This window comes from Homarus americanus, unplaced genomic scaffold (assembly GCF_018991925.1).
Source record: "Homarus americanus isolate GMGI-L3 unplaced genomic scaffold, GMGI_Hamer_2.0 scaffold42818, whole genome shotgun sequence".
In the NCBI taxonomy this organism is placed as follows: Eukaryota; Metazoa; Arthropoda; class Malacostraca; order Decapoda; family Nephropidae; genus Homarus; species Homarus americanus.
In genome coordinates, this window is record NW_024741585.1 from 1,212,629 (window position 1) to 1,232,991 (window position 20,363).

Genomic DNA, 20,363 nt, shown 5'->3' on the forward strand with positions numbered 1-20,363 from the left:
ATATATATCTTCACTTTACGTTACTCTCATCTTTTTAAGCTTGCCCAGTCATTCCCTATCGTGTCTCCCATGCTTCACTCCTCACACTACTCTACTAGGATACCAATGTTCCTTTCTTCTTACGAGTACACCTCCCCATTAACCAACAACCTACAGCTCTTTTAAAAGTGAGGAATGTACCTACCACTGACACACCAAAAATACATTTTCAATTTCCTTATCTATCATGTATTAGGTAAGACTAATTTAAATATGAGTCACTTTGTCAGGTTAGTGGCAGAGGTGGCGCCTACAGAAGGTGTCCCACCATCTCGGGTAATAATCATTTGTCTAAGTTGAATGAATATCACCAGGTTGGTTTCAGATGTCCAGTGTCCAGGAGTATTTAGATAAGTCAGCCAGTTTGTTTGTTGTCTTAAAATCAAACTTCTTTATTTCTAAAAGGAAGTTGATGTAAGATACAAAGACTTGAGTTTGGAGCTTAACAACCCTGGCAACTCAAGTACCTTAATCCAGCACTACAATAACAGGTGTGCTGGGTAGTTCATATGAAATAACCAGAACTAAGAACAAAACATGACGTCACACTAACACCTTTGCGTCATTTTCTTACAGGATAACGAAAACGTGACAATAGGTCTTAAACGTCTCTTGTGGCAACACCTCCATACCTGAAGCCCCAACATATATTTTTACCTGACTATTCATCACAGGTTAAAGTAATGTATGTTTCATGTTTGACTATTGTAGTTCCTTGCAGATAAACTCATCGTCAAGAATTGGTACTCTGATTTTATTACATTTTAGAAGTAAACATCTAAGGGCAAAAAATATGCCATCATGCAGAATATTATCGTACAAATAATAACAATGACAAAGCTCCTATTAGTAGTACCAGTAATAGTAGTAGTAGTCCAGTATTAACAGTAAAAATTAAATTACTACTGCTACTATTACTAATACTATAATAATAATAATATGCTATATACAGTACAGTAGTAACAATCTTTGCCATGTACTTTAATGAAAGAAACTGGTGGTATTCAGTTTAGCTACAGTTATTGACAATGCTTAAATATTTTGCAATTAAAATCGTTTCACCCAAACTTCGTTACGAAAGGACTTCACAACTCCATACGAGTTTTAGGCAACGATGCGGTCACAATAAAGTTACTCTTCAAACTAACATGCGTTGGCCTTGTAGAGTGCCTAAGGCGGACGCTGCCCCTCCTAACCTTATACCCGCTCGCTCTCTCCCTCCCTCCCGCTGTCCGACTGATAATTATGTAATCCGATCTGCCTCACCCATTCCAATTATCTCCTGGTCGTTTATCAAACCAAACTGTCCTTGAGCTAAATTGATAAAACAATTTTCATTGTTTTAGGTGCTGAGTAAGCCAGTGGAGTACATCACTAAGAACGAGCCAATATCTTTTAACCTTACCAAGGAGTAATAAGTCCTCCGCCATTGGCGGCTCTCTCCTAATGTTTCGAACCAATCACAGACACCGTAGCTAGTCGCTGACCCAAATCTTCAGCATCAACATGGCAAGACGAACAGGGATTGGCTGACGGGGCCGCCCCGTCCCACAGCACGTGGTCCCTCCGTGGGGTTGGTCTCGGCACCACGTGGACGGACCGAGGATTACATGTGAGTGTTAGTCCAGTCCACTGAACCCCTGAGATGGTTGCCACCGTGTACAGTGGCGCGCAACAGACCCACAAGCTTTACTTGTCGTAAACTATCATTAATCTGAAATATGTTTACTTTAACCCAATGAGATCTCCTGAACTAGTTTCGGCTCGAATCATAAGATCAGCTTCTTTGATAGTTAATAATGACAACATAGGAGTCTTATCTCACTTTTGTCAGGCCTAATATACAGTACTGTACTGTCACTCGCCATATCTTACAGTCGTGGCCGCCGAGAGGGCGGCGAAGCCATGATAAATCCCCGGGGGCCGGGCTGCGAAGGGGCCCTGGCCAGCTCTCGGCGACCTTGCTTAAAGTATACCAGATCTTTCTGTTATTTCATCGGTAAACTTGTCATATTCCATACAATAAACTGGTCATTATTTATATCTTAGTCTGGCTGATTTATCCCGTCTTTTATCTGTCTACGTAATTCTTCCCACTTCACTACAAGTTCACCTATGAACTTCTCTTATCGTTCTTGGATGATAAAAAATCCTACTGTTAGGTTGACAATGATAACAATCACGAACATTTCATATTTAAGTCCTCGTTTTATAGCATGGTCTTACGAGACACTACAGTGATATGAACTGTAAAATAAACTGACAACCCTCAGTGTCAAGACCTGACTGAATTACTCAGAATAGGCAAACTGTACTCCAAGGTTTGTCAATTAATTAAACTTAAAAAAACGTGTTGACTCAAAAATGCGAAAATGTGGCCAAAATGATATATGAAGTTTTTTGTCGACTTTTTAGCGCTGTTTTGTTTCTGTCGCTATCATTTTTACAACAGATGCAAACATGAGAACTTAAAGAAGGATCCCAGACTCTGTCGTCTGTTTTACACTGGATTTTAGAAACCAAATAATCACCGTAAGCACCCCCCCCCCCTTGTGTGTTCTCTAGTCGTCCGGCAACATCATACTTCCGTTCATTATCTACAAAAACGATTGTCGTCATGTTGGAGCAGATGCCTTGCCTCAGGGTCCCTCACATGTTATCAACACATGGTCACAGTTCGACAATTTTATGGTTTTCTTGGCGATGAGCATCAAGAAGCAGACTCCACATTCTTATTATTATTTAACATTCCGCCCATAAATTGTGTAAGCCAAAGAAAGTAAGCATGAACGCCGGATCCTTACAGCGGGTGTTCAACGCGCTGTGGTGAATCTGAGACAAGAGTAACCCACAACCGGACTCGTATATCGCTTTTTCAGAACGTTGCCTTAAATGTCATACTCCGCGCTGCTAAACTCTAACATTTCTTCAACGTCACTCTAAATTTCATTTAAATTCGTCAACATAGATTTCTACATCACACTTATTTTAATTCCTATTTTTCTTAAGTACAGCAGTTAAGAAGATTGCATGCCGCTTTGAGGATTTCCAAATAGATGAGTGACGATTTAACGGAACTTAATCGTCCAAGCGAACTGGCAAAAATAGCCATGCTGGGAATTATTCATCAACTTGTGTTTCACGAGGTGAATTGGAATTATGCTTCTAGCAATTTGCCTACAATTGATATTAAACTGATTAGGCGGTAAGAGGAGAGTGAAATATCTCCCTTCTTGAAAATCGGTATCACGTTCGCTATTCTCCAGGATTCTGGGATACTACACCCGTTTTTAATGACATGTTAAACAAGTTTGCTGAGGGCATATTAAGCTCTTCCTTACATTCCTTTAATACTCTGGCAAATATCTCATCGGGACTTGGCGACTTATTAGGTTTTAATTTATCCATTTGTTTACAAACATCGTTACTAACTCCCTTAATCTATACATACTTCACTTGCTGTAATGGTTCAAGTTTTAAGGATATGGGAAGTATTTCACTGAATGGGACATTTTCTCCAAAAGTCATTGTATTGCATTAATTAAAGGGTATCAGTAACTCAGCTGAGGACAATATCTCTGGAACAAGTTACGGAAAACATATTTGTTCTTCGTGTGGTAATTAATAGATAACCTATAACATAACTTTTCTTTGCTTGTGGGATGTTAGTGATATAAAAAAATAACAAGGAAATTTCCTATATCTTATTATAAGTCTGCTTTTTATATATTTCCAACTTAAGGATAAGTTTTGTTTAGCAAATTTGTAACAATAAACAATTAATATTGCTGGAGATTTTTTGTGTACTGAAATTATTTTACTTATAACTGATTGAGACATGAAGATTCAGATTCGTATTTGCCCCGCGAGGAGGCTAGTTTATTGAGCACCCCCTTGCCCCCTGTGCAAAGCGAAGAGCAAAAGCGTTTACAGCGCCCATGGCCAGATGGGCCATGGATTATGTTAGCAAATTACATATAGTGACAGGAGGATGAGTGTGGGGGAGAATTCCAGGTCCAATTCATGTCTATGGTATGAAGGAACATGTTTAGACGCCCCCTCACGAACTCCTCCTCGGTTTTGTATTTCTCTGAGAACCAGTAGTTAATTTAATTCATTCATCCCGGTCCCTGCGTCATTACGAGACTGTAATCTCATATATTTCAATATTGAACAAATAAATGACTATGCCTGGCGATGGTCGCATCAGTAAACGCTGTCTTCCCTGTGTTAATAATATACTGTACCTTTAATATAAGGAAACAAATGCAGAATTTTTTTAAATCGGCTATCAAACGACCGATACAGCGTATTTAGCCGAATTAGTACATATTAATTATATACATTATACGTGCGTGTATGGTAAGCATTTAAGGATAATTGTGGCTTGACCATCATATATATATATATGTGTGTGTGTGATGTGTACATCAAGGTCTAGATATACACACCTTGGTGTACACGGGGACAATCATGTACGACTACGTAAACAATGCACACTACTACAGGTACTGTATAAGTGAATAGCATCAGCATCATTAATTAATGTGGCGAACTGTCTTAAATCTAATATTGGCAACTGTATAATGTGTGGACTAACTTCAAGGTTACAACATGGGAAAGATGATAAAATATACACAGTAATTACCTTGGTCTCGGTTTCATCCAGACAAACACACGCAGCCCTCCTGATGTAGCCGTCCTCGTCCACCACTCTTGTCCGAGGTGTCACACTTTTCGTCCAACCCTTCCCCTTTGTACTTCCAGTATTGTTGTAACTGATGTCTTCCTCGTTGTTGTTGTTGTTAATTGTATTCCCGTCATTGTTGTTGGCATCTTGACCACAGATAATGGTGGCGGCTGAGCCAGTGAGGCCCCCTACCAGCTGATCCCCGCCGCTGCTGCTATTGTTGTTGTCGTCTATGTCATCACAACTCATGTCTTCATAACTGCTACTGCTGCCCGTACTGCTGCAGCTGATCCTGCCATGCCCACGTCTGCCGTTACTCAATTGACCGTTCAGGTTACAATTTCTCCAAAAATCGGTGCTGTGGCCAGCCCAAAGTGAGGTAGACCAGGAGCTGGGCGAGTTGGCCTCGCCCGGGAGCATCATGGTGTATGGGTGGGGTGGGCACGACCAAGCGTCACATACACTAACTGAAGGACAGCTTCCGGACATAGAAATAGACTGCATCTTGACCCAATAACGAGATTTTACACTAAAGATACAAAGCGCGATAGATTACTGGTCAAGTTTTCCGCTTTTTGCGAAACAATCTCCATTTACTGACATTTAGATACATAGGGAAGTTAAGACTTAGAGAATGTGACTACGAATCACCGCCAACCAAAACAAGTGTGGGGTACAAGTATCAAACGGTAAATAGTCGCAAGTCACACAAGAGCTTTGCTGCCTAACCCTCCTCAGCTGTGCGCTTGAGCTACACTGGTAAACAGAATGATCCCCGCAGCCCGGACGCACCTCACTTCTACTATGTAGCCCCCCCTCACCCCATACCCCAATGCCCCCACCTCCCTTGCCCTCCGCCAAGCTCTTCCCACCAGACCCCGCCTCCTCCATCATGACGTCACGACCAACATATACCGCCTACCGCCTGGGACCTGGTCACCTGACGCTTTAGTGTAGTCACTTATTTAGAACATTCTTGCGTGGGCGTTCGGTGGTTTATAATACCCTGGTATTATTTATAGCAGAGATAAATCATCTGAAAAATCTCCACCCCAGCGCCACTAAATACTTGGGTGGGAATTCTTCAGGTGTGGGCAGGTCAAATGTGCCCTGCTTATGAGACCTTGATCTGGTTTGTATAGCTCAAGGTATAAAGATAACACCTTGGTATAGCTGACACACACACATGACGAGTCGCACTCACATCACATAACGTTAGGTCATATATTGTACTCGGACGTTTTTGTATAGTAAAAAGTAATTACTATTGGCCTAAGAATATATCCAAATATCAAGTGGACATGGCTTCAAAATGGCCTCAAAATGCCCATGATATTGGTCAGATTTCAAAAGATTTCTGGGGTCGCCGTGTTCTCCCACCCACAACCTCTTAGATCCCCCTCCTTTTTTTATTCCTGTATTCGTCTCTGGAATTGCTTACTTACACACTAACTCATATTTTGGAGAAGGTTTCACATCTTAAGCTGAACTCATAAACCTACTAAATTGACCTGTTCTTCGTACCTACCTTTAGTTATTAGAAATTATTAAATAGGACACATATATAGAAATGGCTGATGTAACAAATAAAGATTTTGGGAAGGCAAATTCACTTATCCTTGTCGCACAGGAAGAGTCCCATAGTTCTGACTGACCGGGAGGGACAGTGTGAATACCTTATGTTAAGCCCTCGGAATATGTAAGGAAGCAGTGTGGTCGGCACCATACTCGTCCTTTTCACTTATTTAGATAAACATTTACAGTTAGGTGGACTGAGGGCGCCCAGGGATCAAACTAACCATCCTTAGGACAGGTGCATTAACTGCCTTGTTTTTGGAAGTCGTTTATCATCCAGCCCAGAAGTAATAGTAAATTATTCCACGCAGGTTAATGGGCAATAATGGTGTAACATCTAGAAACTTGACACGAAAGACCTTAAGATATTTACAAAAGTACCTTATTGTTATTGCCCACAAAGTGTGAGATGAAAGTGTTCTGTCGAGACTAACTCATTGAAGGTTGAAATTTCAGTTGCCTTTAAATCTATATCTATGAAGTATTCACGTTAATTTTTCTTCCTACATAGCATCAAACAAGTAAAGATAATAAAGATCAACCCTCAGGACCTTGTTATCAGTCACCTCGCTCTAGATATACAGTATGTGACGGCGGGCAGAGGTGTTGTCCTGAAGGCCGGAAGGGTTGTGTTAGGTTTTGTCCCTCACCCCGTATCATTGAGACAAGTACATTGTGTCTTCTTCCACGTGTAATTTACTCTCGGTAATTTATGTATAATATTGACCTAAATATGACAAAAGTCATACTACGACACTGAACAGTTGACAGAACGGGACGACATAGATAAGCCTATAGTTAAGAGGTTATTGGAAGATGCTTTGTTGGTTCAAATAACATTAGCGGTGAAGATTCATACTTCATATATTCAGTTGGTGAAAAACATGAGAGGTAAAGTTTAATGAGTGTCTGATTACAATGGATGAAGTTTATGCAAAAGTTGGGAAAGGCAAAGCTGCACCAGAACTAGGACCACATGGGTTGGGTAATAGAAATGAGACAGGAGAAATGATAATTGAATTTTGTAAGGATAACAAGATGATATTGGCAAATACTGTACATGGATTGAGGTCCCTCTATACACGGGTCGCACCCCAGGACAATGTATACAACATATAGTGAGGTCAGATCGATTACATTTTTATTAAGGAAAGCTTCAGAAATTCAGTGACCTGAACCAAGACCTCTCCAGGGGCAGATTGTGGGTCAGATCACGCCCCAGTAATGAGTTTAGTATGGAAAGAAATAAAAAAATTAAATTGAAAAATTATGGGCAATATCAAATGGGATTTCGGTAAACTCAAAACAGAGGCAGGGATAGAATCTGAAATTGAAACAGAAAATGGATTTTCAACATTGCTAGAGGGTGAATTTGATGAACAAGAACCAGGAAAACATTATAATAATTACAAAGTAATGTTATAGACCAGGTAAAATCTTACAGAACATAGTAGGAACGAGGCTAAAAGGAGATGACATGTTAAATTTTAAAGGTTGCTGAAAGGCTTTTTATATGGCCAGTCAGAAAGATAGAAGCTATCATTATTGGGCAATTGTCCCTATTTAGTGTAACACACACACACACACACACACACTGGAAAAACATTGTGTAAACAATGGTTGAGCACTCATTGATAGCTGGCAACGATTCTATGGCAACGACTACCTGTACAGTCGTGACGGAGTACACTTGTCTCGTGCGGGGGTAAAGACGTTGTCTGCATCCCTGGAGCGTGAAATTGTCACTCCAAAGGGGGGGTTTCGCCAGTAGAGAGAAGTCGGGGAAAGTGGGAGTCAAAAAACAAGCTGGTCCTGGGAAGTAAAATTGGTTACTCAGGACAAGGGGTAAAACAGGACCAGGGAAGGGTAGGTTTAAATGTATACTATACAAACAGTAGGGTTTCCATGCCTGTATACAGTAATCTAAACTGGGACGTACTTGAGATTTGTACAATTGAAGGATCATTTTCCTGTTTTTGTATTCAAAGGTACGCTTTCTAATTCCTAAATCTCAATTTGATTATCTCAATGTTGCATCGCCTTCAATTGTACTGACCACGGTTGTACATGTTAGTTAACGTAAAATCAGACGGTTCGTGAATTACGCTCTATAGCCCATAAAACATTATCTGTATCTTCTTTATCGAGTTCCCCAGTGGAAACATCCGTTTTCTCACCCTTTCAATACGCCTGAGTCTTTCGTTTTCTCTCATGTATCTCAGAGACTCTGTTATTTCTTACTTTTTACTTACTTTTTACTTTTATCCTCTTCACCACTGATCGGCTCGTTAGCCGCTTGGGCGGTCGGTCTCTGTCACGCACTGTTGGCAAGTACTGGGCATGCACCGGCTCCTGAATGTACCTTAACCCGCTCCAGTGTTGGTCAAGCCTTGTCTTGAAAGAGCTCACACTCGGTGCCGTCACAACACTTTCTGGTAGATTGTTCCAAGAGTTCACAACTCTCACTCCGAAAAGAGTTTACCCTCACAGTTTTCTGGACTTGCGGCTTCTTCAATCTTGAGCTGTGACCCCTTGTGGTGCGAGCGTCCGCCAGCTCCAAGTAAGGAGTAGGACACTCGACTGAGTAGTGCCCTTTGAAATGCTTATACACCTTAATTAAGTCACCCCTTGCCCGTCTGTAGTATAAGATTTTGCCAAGGTTTTCGACAGTGTACCCCACGAACGGTTGAAAATCAAACTGAAAGGGTATGGAATTCGGGGAAATGTCCTAGCGTGGATAGAAGACTTTCTACGTGACAGCAAGCAGTGTGTGGTGATTATTGGCACGAAATCATCATCCGTACCTGTCACAAGTGGGGTACCACAGGGCAGTGTATTGGGCCCGCTGTTGTTTGTTTGTTTCATAAATGACATGCCTGGCGTTGTACACTCCTCCATACAAATGTTTGCCGATAACGCCAAGTACTTGTCAATAGTGCGTAACACAGACGTGACCGATCGCTCTAGCGGCTAACGAGCAGATCATTTGGTGAAAAGGATAAATGAAAAGACATGCTAGGGACTGTCAGTTGATTGAAAATGTCCAAAGTATGGCCACCAGACTGGTGCCTGCACTACGGCACCTCAGCTTCCCTGAGAGATTAGAGCGCCTGGAATTGCCTAGCATAGCTTATACTACAGACGGGCAAGGGGGGGGGGGACCTAATTGAGGTGAATAATCATCTCAAAGGTCCTTGCCTGGAGCTGGCGGACGCTCGCCGCAAAAGGGGTCACAGCTCAAGGTAGAAGAAGCCTCAAGCCCAGAAAACTGTGATGGATAACTTTTTCGGAGTGAAAGTATTGTGAACTCTTGGAACAATCTGCCAGATGTTGTGACGGCACCGAGTGTGAGCTCTTTCAAGATTAGACTTAACCAACACTGGAGCAGGTTCAGATACATTCAGGAGCCAGTGCAGAGGAAAAAAGGAAAAGGAAAGGTGAGAACTTGAGGCACGGGTACCGTAGCTCCCTGGTCAGTGCTAATTACTGTCCCACAAATATTGTAATACATGAAGATATGGATATAAGATCTGATGCCTCCGTTGCAGGAAAACACATGATTTACATAAGTAATAAAAAAAAGTAAGCACTAAATGGGCGTCAAGAGCTTCATCATATGTCGCCTAGCAACGCCAAGTGTCTAAACATTGTTATAGTCATAGCTGTTCCTTGGCGCTAACTGGACATAGAGACAATCGTTGGGGGTATATGTCTATTTGCATATATTTATATATGTATATATTTATAAGTATACATACACGTACATATGTATATGGACTAATTATTTTCAAAATAATATTGACGTTTATTAAAATGATATTCTTGGGCTCCTGTTGACGCCCAGGAATAATGTACACGTCACTTGTTGAAGATTCCTGAGGGGAGAAGTTTTGAGAAGAATTGTCTTGATATTTACAAGTAATTTCAGACCAGTAGTTTCAGTTCGCACGTTTTTGCAGTTTTAAGTTAATCAGACATTACAATGAGTAATATTATACGTGCAAAATGTCTTGTCATTGGTAAGTAATTTTGTAAATATGTTTTGTAGAAGTAATCACATTTATCATTTTTTATCAGTTTAAGCTTATTTGTCCTATAACATTTGGTTTTTTCTTTATATAACTATCATGTATTTTTCATAAATTTCAGTGAAGTGATAATAAATGGTTCTCTTCATTTTTGACTGATAAAGGTATCACAAGAGGTCTAAACTATATTAATACTTTTCAGGTGATAGCACTGCAGGTAAAACATCACTGGTGCAGAAATTTATATCAGAGGGTAACCAGTTCCCCAAAAATTATAACATGGTTAGTGGTGCTATGATTGGTTAACATATAAAATATCATAGAACTTTAAACTGTTGACTCAAGAGACCTGACATTATTAGCTCTTGGGACTATTCTAAAGGGTTAGTAAATCTTTCTTTTTTGCAACTTTACCCCTAAAGAGGGTTATTTTGAATCAAATACTTTTCATTCCTGTACAATAGAGGGGGAAGGTTGAACAAGTTGATGCATGTCATGTCACAGATACTCGAACCATTTTAGTCTGCCTATACGAAGGCCCTTTGCCTCTATTTTATCCTTTCATTTCTTTAATTTCTCTATTGCCTCTTCAATACTGGTGTCAGCACTAAGGCAGGCCAGACCTAAAGTTCTGTGATATATTCCCTCCTGCATCATGATAGATAAAAGGTGGCTCAAGGCAGAACCCTCTTGTGCTCCCACTTTTACCTCACATTCCTCTTTATTTACTCTCACAGAGGTTTTTGTGCCCTTATGCAGGCATTCCCCGACCTACCACAGGGATGTGATCCTCGACCATGATCATAAGTTTATTTTTTTGTTAGTCATAAGTGTTAATTACATGGGTTAGGTTAGGTTAAAGCACAACCCTGCCCATACAAGACAACAATAATATCCCATACATAACAAATACAGTAAGTCCTCGCTTAACGTCAGGGTATTGTTCCTGAAAACGCAGCGTTATATGAAACGACTTTAGGCGTTATATGAAACAACTTTAATCGGGTCAATTTTCCCCATAAGAAATAGATAAAATCGGGAGTTACATTCCCAGCCCCTCTTTGCCCCATGAAATACATTACATATACAGAAAATCATAGCCATTTCTATAGAAAATAGTGCATACAATATACAACTACTAAGTTTGTATTGGTACTCACCGATGGGCGGAGGTGGTAGAGCAAGTGTGTGGTGGGTCGTAGAGCGAAGGAGGAGGATGGCGGGAGGGGAGGAGTATGGCGAGAGCGGAGGAGGGCGGGAGAGGAGGAAAGTGGTGAGTCACTTAGACTCTGCGGGTGCCTTCTCCTCCTCCTGTTCTGACTGGGTTCTTCCGCCACTGTTTGCTCCTCCTCGGCTTCTGTGTGCTCCTCCTTGGGTGCCGGCTGTTGTGAAGAAGCTGCTTCTGCCGTCCTGCTACGAAAAATGAATCCAGTGTTGACTGCTTGGTGCTACTCTTCTTCTACTCCTTATAGATCTTAGTGTAACAACCAAGACTGTCATCAATGCTATGTTGAACCTTTGAGCTGAGTTTTCTGTTTGGGCCATCATCTGTAATACACTGGTTTATTATAAGTTATTGATAATTTTTACAATGGTTGGGACTGGGCTGTTCTTATAGCTATCAGTTCGTGCACGTATGGGCTGGATGCGGTTGTGGTGTCGAACAGCAATTCTTGGGCTAGGGATCTCAGGTGGTAGTAGGAGCCGGTGTCGAGGATGGTGTAGAAACTTCTTACCAAATTTGCAGATGAGGTCGTGGTGATGGTCAGTGAGAGTTGAAAGGGTCAGTGTGTTGAGCGCTTCTTGATATGTGGAGTAGGAAGGGGAGAGAATAATCTTGCATGCCCTCTTTTGCACTTTTTCTAGGTGTTTACAGGATAGGTAGGTGAATAGATAAATGGAATGCAAATATAATTTTTGTTTTGTTTACTTACATGTGGCAATTCTAAATGGAATGCAACTTAAGAGAGAGGCCTCTGCTTCACAGCAAACATGTTGCGGTGTGTTTCAGACATCACTAACATAAAATAACTTACATTTACATAATTTTACACTTATTTTACTATTTCTTGTACTCAAATATGTAGATATTATTCACTGAGGCAATTTTTAGGAATAGGCACTTGACATAAGCTATTGGGTAAGGCGGTGATGGTGGTAGAGGCAGACGCACACACACACACACACACACACACACACACACACACACACACACACACACAACCTCCACTTGGCTCCCTCCCACCCGTGCCTCGCCACTATGCCGTGAATCCTCCTCTACCGCCTACCCAACCCACCCCTACCTTCATGTGACAGCCCGTCATGTTCTCATAACGCCCACACCCACATCGCCCACCCAATAGGGGTGCCCACTTGGAGCACAGAATCCCCATTTTTTTTCAATCCAGAATGCAACGTCTAGCTTTATACCTTGGTATGTAAATGCCTAGCATTAACTAGCTAGGCCAACTTACAGGCAATTAAAACATCTAATAATTACTTAAATACGTAATATTAAGAGGACACGTAGCTACCTGGCATTTAATTGCAATTCTCAAAACCCCCTGCTGTATGATAAGTTTGCATTTTTCCATTGAACTTAATTGCTGTATCAATTTTCTCATTACAGACTCTTGGTTTGGATATAGTAACGAAGATGATCAACGTTCCTGACACCAATTCTAGTGTTGAGCTGTATCTGTATGATTGCTCTGGGAAGGAGTTTTACAGAAATTTCATTTTGAGAGTTGTAAGTATTAATGTACTGTACAATGTACTGTACTCAGAGTTGTAAAGTCACAAAATAAATTTACTTGAGTTCAGTGATATCCCCGTTAGCCGGAACAATTGGTGCAGAGCACTTCCTGGGATGAGAGATTTTCGGGTAACCAGACGACTTTCTCAAACCCGGAAAAATCCCCCATCCCCAGAAATATTTCCGGTTACAGTGGTCCCTCGGTTAACGAACACAATTCGTTCCAGAAGGTCGTTCGTTAACCGAAACCATTGTTTCAATGGGATTTTGGGTAATTGGTTCCAGCTCACCGAAAATTACATACAAACTAAAAATAAATGCAGTAAAGTGCACTTACTTTGAGGTGTGTATGTAAAAGGCTCCTGGTTGATGATGATGATGGTAGGAATTAGAAGTTGGGGTGGAGGAGAAGGGAGAAGAGAAGCAAGTGGGGGTGGAAGAGAAATCACCCCATGCTTCATGCCGCCATTTCACCCATAAAATTTTAAGTTCACTAGGTGTAATTCAAAATTATTTTCTGTAAATCAACACTGCACTGCATTATATATTGTCAATATGTAAAATAAATTTCAGAATGACCAATAATTGTACTGCAAAAACGTAAAACTATTTTATGTTAAAGAGAGTCTCAAGGAAGATGCTACCTCCACTGAGCAGAGACACAAACTGACGCCATTCTGGGTGAGTCAAGTGGCTGTTTGGCGCGCTAAAAACTAGTTCCCTGTACTTCAATTATGTTAAATAAGTGTTAAAATTACTAAAAAAATTAATATAAGACTTGGAAAATTATTGAATAGTACAACCTTCTTGATATTTACTCAATTGGTAACGAATTTAAGCCCTAAAACCGATTACTGTATTGGCGAGCTAATATTCCAGCTGGTGAGCAAGTGAAAACATGTTGAGAGGAATTCGTAAGTAATTCGTTAACCGAGGGATCACTGTACATGGTAGGGGTAGAGATACTTTTGTCTTGCTGACTGTTTATCATATATTTTATTGCCTTTACAGATGACTTCATCAATGGTAGTAGCATTAAGGTATTAAATTTTTTCAGAGTAGCCAACCCTCACTTCTGATGCTGGTATACGATGTTACTTCAGAAAACTCATTCAACTGTTTAATGGACCTTTATGAACAGGTAAGCATTTTTTATATATCATTTTTGCCACCTATCAGCTCACTAGCCATTTGGGTGGGCGGTCTATCCAGTGTTAGTACAGGAGAAAACCAGGGACTGGGAAACCTGTGATGCTTGGTAATGTCACACTGGATAACACTCATATCATGTGTGTCTGGGTCAAAGCTCAAACCCTTGACATATTGGTCAGAGTTACGCAAGATATTTCATTATGGCTTTTATGATCTCTTGTTTTGCTCTCACTCCCTCCCTCCCTATGGTAAAGCTGCTTTAGCATGCCATGCTCGTGAACATAGTACAAATATTAGGTCTTTCAAATAGCGCTAACTTTCCCACCATACCTGGATCCTTCAATTCCAAAAAGGCATATGGTCTCACATTTATAGGGATGTCACCATTCAAGAGGAGAAAAAGTTAACTGGGCCATGAATGGTGTCCCCCTTCATTGATCAGAAAAAAATAAGGAATTCTTGGACCTTATTTTGAACCAGGACTCCAGCTCTCAATAGAGCTCTGTCTTTGGACCAGTATCATTCCTGCAGTACATTGTGAGAAGTAGAAAAATTACTGATTAACTATGTTTTATAATATTGAGATGCATATGTGAAATGTTGAACAGTGGGCATTCAGTTGCTTGTAGTAACTGAGGCAGTATAAGCAAACATGTGTTTATTTCATTTACATTATGAGAAGTCCAACCTTACAAATTTCTCTTACGAATTCCAGAAGACTGTCAGTTTATTAAATTAAATTCTGGCACCTCTGAATTGGTAAGGTTTGTTCTTAAACTACTATGTATTTGGGATATAGGTTGTGACTAGTGTTTATGCCTCCATATTAACCCCACTTAATATTAGCTAGCTTGAGTGTACAGTAAAGCCTCGAATAATGACGGTAATGTATCCACCATTATTGCAGTGTAAGGTGAATCATCGTATCATGAATCATTAATTACCATTAAAATAAAGCAATAATAATGAGATGAGTACCCTAGTGTGACATTTTCATATCTTTTGTGTGGCATTTTTTACCCTCTTTTCCAAAAAATCAATAAAATTAATGAAATATAAAAATTTTATTCTTTAAATAATCTTTATGAATGCACCTGATATAATATAAATCAATAATAATATGGTTGGAAGAAGAGATGGGATGCCATTATTGTTGTCAGTGTTTGCACTCATGATGACAGTTCTCCATCTGAAACTGAAGAAAATAAGACCCTGGTTGTTGTTGTAGTAAAATTAATGTTAAACAAATATTTTTGTTTTAATAACTGTAATGTTATTTAATGTATAGTAGAAGTAACCATTGGTGGTAAAGAAAAAAGTGGGATGGATTGCACACGCATAAAAACATGGCATCATTTCTCTACATAAGAATATGAATAATTCATCTCTCAAACCCAGAAACAAACTCCCCTATCCCTGGAATTTTCCAGGTACTGGGAAAATTTTCTCAGAATTTTCCGGAAAATGTGTCCCTCGGAAAATCGTTCCCAAAGCTGTAATTTTCCAGAAAATTACGGCTCTGCGAACGATTTTACAAGAATTTTTTTTAATTCCGACTCGGAGAGTTCCGGGTTTGAGGGATTTCGGCTGACGGAAATATTACTCTTTCTAAACCACATTTGAGTATATTGTAATGATTATTCCATAACTTCCTTACATGTAACAATGACAACATATCATCTCCACAGATATAATTCCTCGTTATCCCTCGCTTGTTGATAATTTCACTTAACGTTAGGTTTTTCAGGAACGCATCCCCGTTGTTAAACGGGGGATGCCTGTACTCTGTTGACCAATCTTGTGAGCACAAGCAACTTAGTGTTTAGAAGTTTCTAAATGTTGAAGAACAAAGTACTTCTCATAGTTCACTGATTTTTTTTTTACACATTTTTCAAAATAGTACTGCCCCATCTGTAGAAAATGCATTGCTACCAAACTCTTAAACTAAATTCTTAGGCATTATAAGTGAAATATGTCCAGCAGTGTTTGAAAGAGAACTGATTGGCCACAGAGGAAGGAATCCCATGCTGGGGTATACTGTATTCACATGTATTGTACTCGTCATGCACACACATCCAGTACCTGTCAGAACACTGCCTTAGTAACTGTTCACTTTTAACTTGAGGTAATCTGCTTCATGGAAAGGAACAAGATACTTTCTTTTCTTTAAGGGCAACCAAATAGTAATTAAATTACACTTCAGAATTTTTCTTATTGCAGAATTATGTAAAAATGGGCATATTATGACAAAATAGGCAATGTTATATTGAAATGGCAAAAATAGTCAGAAGTTTACATTTATGGCATTTTGCAAGAATATTTGGGTTCTATTCATAATGTTAGAAATGACAGATGTCTGATGGTCAGTAGATTCACGGCCATGAGAGTAAGAACAGGCTCATGCATCACACAACTTACATAATTCATTTAGCAATCTTAAATTAATTTATACTAGCTGCTTTGGGGAGGCTGACAGGTTATCAGTTGACGTATGGCTGTGAGAGGGAAAACACGCTCATTGTACACACCTCGTCTTTGTAGCAAAATGTGATCTTCACACCATACAGATTATCTTTTGTAGGTTTCAACCTGCTTTACACTCTTAACTCATAATAATAAAGGCATGTTGAAAGTGGTGTGAAAATGTTTTCACCGTTATTACAACTGAACAACAGTGTGTCAAGGTGCAAAGGCCATGAGGCTTCGATCTGACACACAGTGAGTGCAGTGTTGCCAATGGTCAGTAGTGTAGAAGAAACAAAAAATTAGACAATTTACAAATAGTTTTTGACTCCCCCCTTCATACATATCCATCATTTTTATAAAAGACAAAAACAAAAAAAATTACAGTATTCCTACAATCCTCTACAGTCTTAATTTTTGGGTTTTGTGTGTATTTTTTTAATTTTATACTATTCATTCTAATACTGTGGTCATTTTTGTGTTCCACAGATAAAATCACATGCAAAGGGAGAAGATCTTAAAGGAGTTCTTTTTGCCAATAAAGCTGACCTCACAACAAGACGGCTCATTAGTCCTAAAGCAGGAAGAGAACTGGCTCAAAAACTTGGCCTGGTATACTTTGAAGGATCAGCGGTAAGTGTGTGTGTGTGTGTGTGTGTGTGTGTGTGTGTGTGTGTTTCCCTAGGCAGCATGATGAGTTCTTATAAGCCATACACATCATGAGCAACTCAAATACAGTTCACAGTCTACATGGTTGATAACCCACATCTTAGGACCCTGATATTTGTGCCATGTACCGTATTAAAACAAGTCTGAAATATTTAACTGATTAAAAAAAGATTCTTCAATTAGTTTCCATGCCATCCACAACCATAGTCTCCAGAAAAGCATTTTTAGTGCTAGTTGTCACTTTAAGTTATGGATGGCGATTAACTGTAACATGTATAGTTGATTACAGGCTTCATTTTGTGGCTGTATTGACATTTTTCCTGATATGGCAATGTTGCTCTGATAGTGAAGATTTATGAATGAAACTTTGGTAGCCTATGTCTGGACCGACAAAGCTGATTGATCGACAGAAATTGCTAGTTTCATCTTTTAGTGCCGGTAAGTCTATGGATGACGTCTAATTAATTACAGTGCTGCATGATAATATGAACTCCACTGAAATGCAAACCTATTTATGCTCCTGAGAGGTTATGTCTCTTTCAAAAACACACATCCACAAATTCACGATCCTATAAAAAAAAGTTATTAAAAGGTCTTGTCCGAATGTTGTAGTCACATTCTCACATGTAAATAATCCTCCTTGTGATGTGGAGTTGGAACTGGGCTTGTCGTTGGTTGGAGCCAATATATCTCGGCCTACAAGGCGACGGGGTGTATAAGACGACCCCCAAAATTTCCATTTAAATATTAGGTTTTGAGCTCTATTCGCTGCATAAGACTACCCCAAATGTGACACTTACCATTGGGAGCTTACTGACCCAGCAGTCCTTTACCAATCATCCCACTGACCAGTGCTGTTTACACATCCTTGGTTATTTAAAATAAGGCCAATTCACTTCAAGTAATGGCATCAAATGTTACTGGCTGGTGTAGTGTAAACACTAGTGATGTCACTTAAGAGTCTGTCATTTAACTGGAACTAATGTCGGTATCGAGTAAAATTTTTCCATTTACTTGAAATGGATTTACCGATATATTTGTTTATTTATTTATTTATTTATAATATACTGTAATATATTAAACACACTGCAAGTATTTTATTTAATTTATATACTTACTTTGTGACAAAGGAAAGCTATACCCAGTAGGTGAAGTTTACCTGATACATTTATGGTTGCATCATCATTACGGATCAAACTCCGAATCAGATGACGTGGCTTCGGCTTCTTCATTCTCATCCTAAATTTAGCATGAAGAAAACTACCACTGTCGTTAGTTTCAAGAATTATCGAAGTCATTTACTGAATATTCTTTGTAAAAAATTAAAATTTTAAATGAATTATTTATAGGAGATAAGTATTATGATCAGTAAATATACCGGTATGCATTACTGGCCACTTCGGACACAAAGACGGGCTAAAATTAGCCCTATCTCCCCTTCTTACAGCGGTCAATGGGAAGATTCTTGGTAATTAATTTTTTTTTTCACTGTTCGTCTAATTTATTATGTTGTATCAAAGTAAAGAAAGAGCTCAAACTAATGAACAGTTAAGTCAACATTGGCAGAAGTAGGCACCTCTCTTTCTTTTGGAAATCGAAAGAAGGATGGTTTTTGTTCCTTCGGGAGTTGCTAGAGCAATTACTCGCTGCATTATACCATTGCAGCTGCTATAAAGAAATGCACAAAAGAAAATCGTGATTTCGCCGAATTTTTCATCTTCCTCCATTTATTCTATGCCTGGTAATTACTCCCCAGCCACTTTGTGGTGCCAAATAAGAATCCTTGCAGTCGTAAACTATGAAAGTGCATCACTGACAGTGGTAGACAGTGACAATAGGTAAGTACGATGGAGGGTTAATCTGACAATGAGTAGGTGTGATAGGAAGCTGTGAATGACTGTGCCAGTGGATGGCTATTTTAGTGAGTGATTGTGACAATGAGTGATGGTGGCAGTGAGTGATTGTTACATTCGATGATTGGGGTAATGGATGACTGTGACAGTGAATGACTTTGGCAGTGGGTGACTGCTTAAATTGACTGTGGTAGTGAGTGACTTAGAGTGATTGTGGCAGACTTAGAGTGACTGTGGCAATGAATGACTGTGACAGAGGGACAGTGCTAGTTGGTGACTGTGAAGGACAGTGGTAGTGGATGACTGTGATGGTGCCTGGCTATTGTGGTGCATGATTGTATGTACAGTACAGTATGAAAGTGAAGGACTGCCTTTAAGTGTAGATGGCTGTTACGTTGAGTGGATAAGAAATGACTGGTTGAGAGGGATAATTGCCAATAATGAAAATGGGACAAGAAGATTTTAGATATTGTACATACAGTACAGTACCAATATTTTGTCATTACTGTACTGTACAAGTTAATTAGCACTTACGTTGGTTTCTTTATCAAAAGAGAATTTGTATGTTAAGAAATGCTGGTAGTATTTCTTTAAAATCTATGAAGCTTTCTTATACTGTACTGTGAATGTAATGATGCCCTGGCAAATATTTTAATATAATGATTCTCTGTTCTGATCCACAGAAAGACCACTCTGGAGTTGAGGACCCATTCTTCTTCCTAGTTAATGAATGGTTCAAGATTTACACAGATAAGACACAGGCACTGAAACTCTTAGCTTGAAACAGTATTCAGTCCTTCAAGATATAAGCGTGTGATTGTTTCGGTACTCTTCATACAATTTTATTATTTATTTGAATCAATATATTAGGTAATCTTTCAAACTTATTTCATTAGTATCGTACTCTATTTGAGTAAATCTAACAGACATTCCTCCCCAACAAAAGTGTAATTAGGTCCTTGAATGCCTTGAATTCTAGCATTTTTTCGCCTCTTTGTGGATGTATGTCCGTTCAGGCATGCGCCTCCATAATAATCCAGTTTCATCCACATTGAATATTTGCTCAGGCAAATAATTTCCCTCCACAATGACACGATCTAGCTCCTCCTCAAAAGCTTCGGCAGCACCAACATCAGCAC

The 20,363-nt window shown here is 39.5% G+C and overlaps 2 protein-coding genes across 3 annotated transcripts in view; one reads left to right on the forward strand and one right to left on the reverse strand.

Annotated features, from left to right (window-relative positions):
- LOC121875968 overlaps window positions 1-5,508 on the reverse strand; it is a 44,155-nt gene extending 38,647 nt beyond the window's left edge. Inside the window, exon 1 of one of the 2 annotated variants that reach the window (XM_042380786.1) lies at window positions 4,688-5,507. In XM_042380786.1, coding sequence (XP_042236720.1) covers window positions 4,688-5,233 — 546 coding nt within the window. In that variant the 5' untranslated portion in view covers window positions 5,234-5,507. Of the gene's footprint in view, window positions 1-4,687 lie in introns of both variants that reach the window. The other variant, XM_042380787.1, reaches the window with a different exon arrangement.
- Window positions 5,509-10,157: 4,649 nt separating this feature from the next.
- LOC121875980 (intraflagellar transport protein 27 homolog) lies at window positions 10,158-20,302 on the forward strand. The gene is made up of 6 exons (XM_042380815.1): window positions 10,158-10,323; window positions 10,535-10,614; window positions 12,962-13,081; window positions 14,145-14,228; window positions 17,192-17,335; window positions 19,908-20,302. Exons 1-6 carry the CDS (start codon window positions 10,287-10,289, stop codon window positions 20,004-20,006), a joined length of 564 nt encoding a protein of 187 aa, XP_042236749.1. The 5' UTR covers window positions 10,158-10,286; the 3' UTR covers window positions 20,007-20,302.
- The last annotated feature ends 61 nt before the right edge of the window (window positions 20,303-20,363 follow it).

Excerpts from the sequence above, each read along its gene's own strand:
- LOC121875980 (XM_042380815.1), top strand. The coding sequence starts at position 10,287 with ATGAGTAATATTATACGTGCAAAATGTCTTGTCATTG. Across the intron at positions 10,324-10,534 it reads TGCAAAATGTCTTGTCATTG|GTGATAGCACTGCAGGTAAA; the intron begins GTAAGTAATTTT and ends AATACTTTTCAG. Across the intron at positions 14,229-17,191 it reads TAATGGACCTTTATGAACAG|ATAAAATCACATGCAAAGGG; the intron begins GTAAGCATTTTT and ends TGTGTTCCACAG.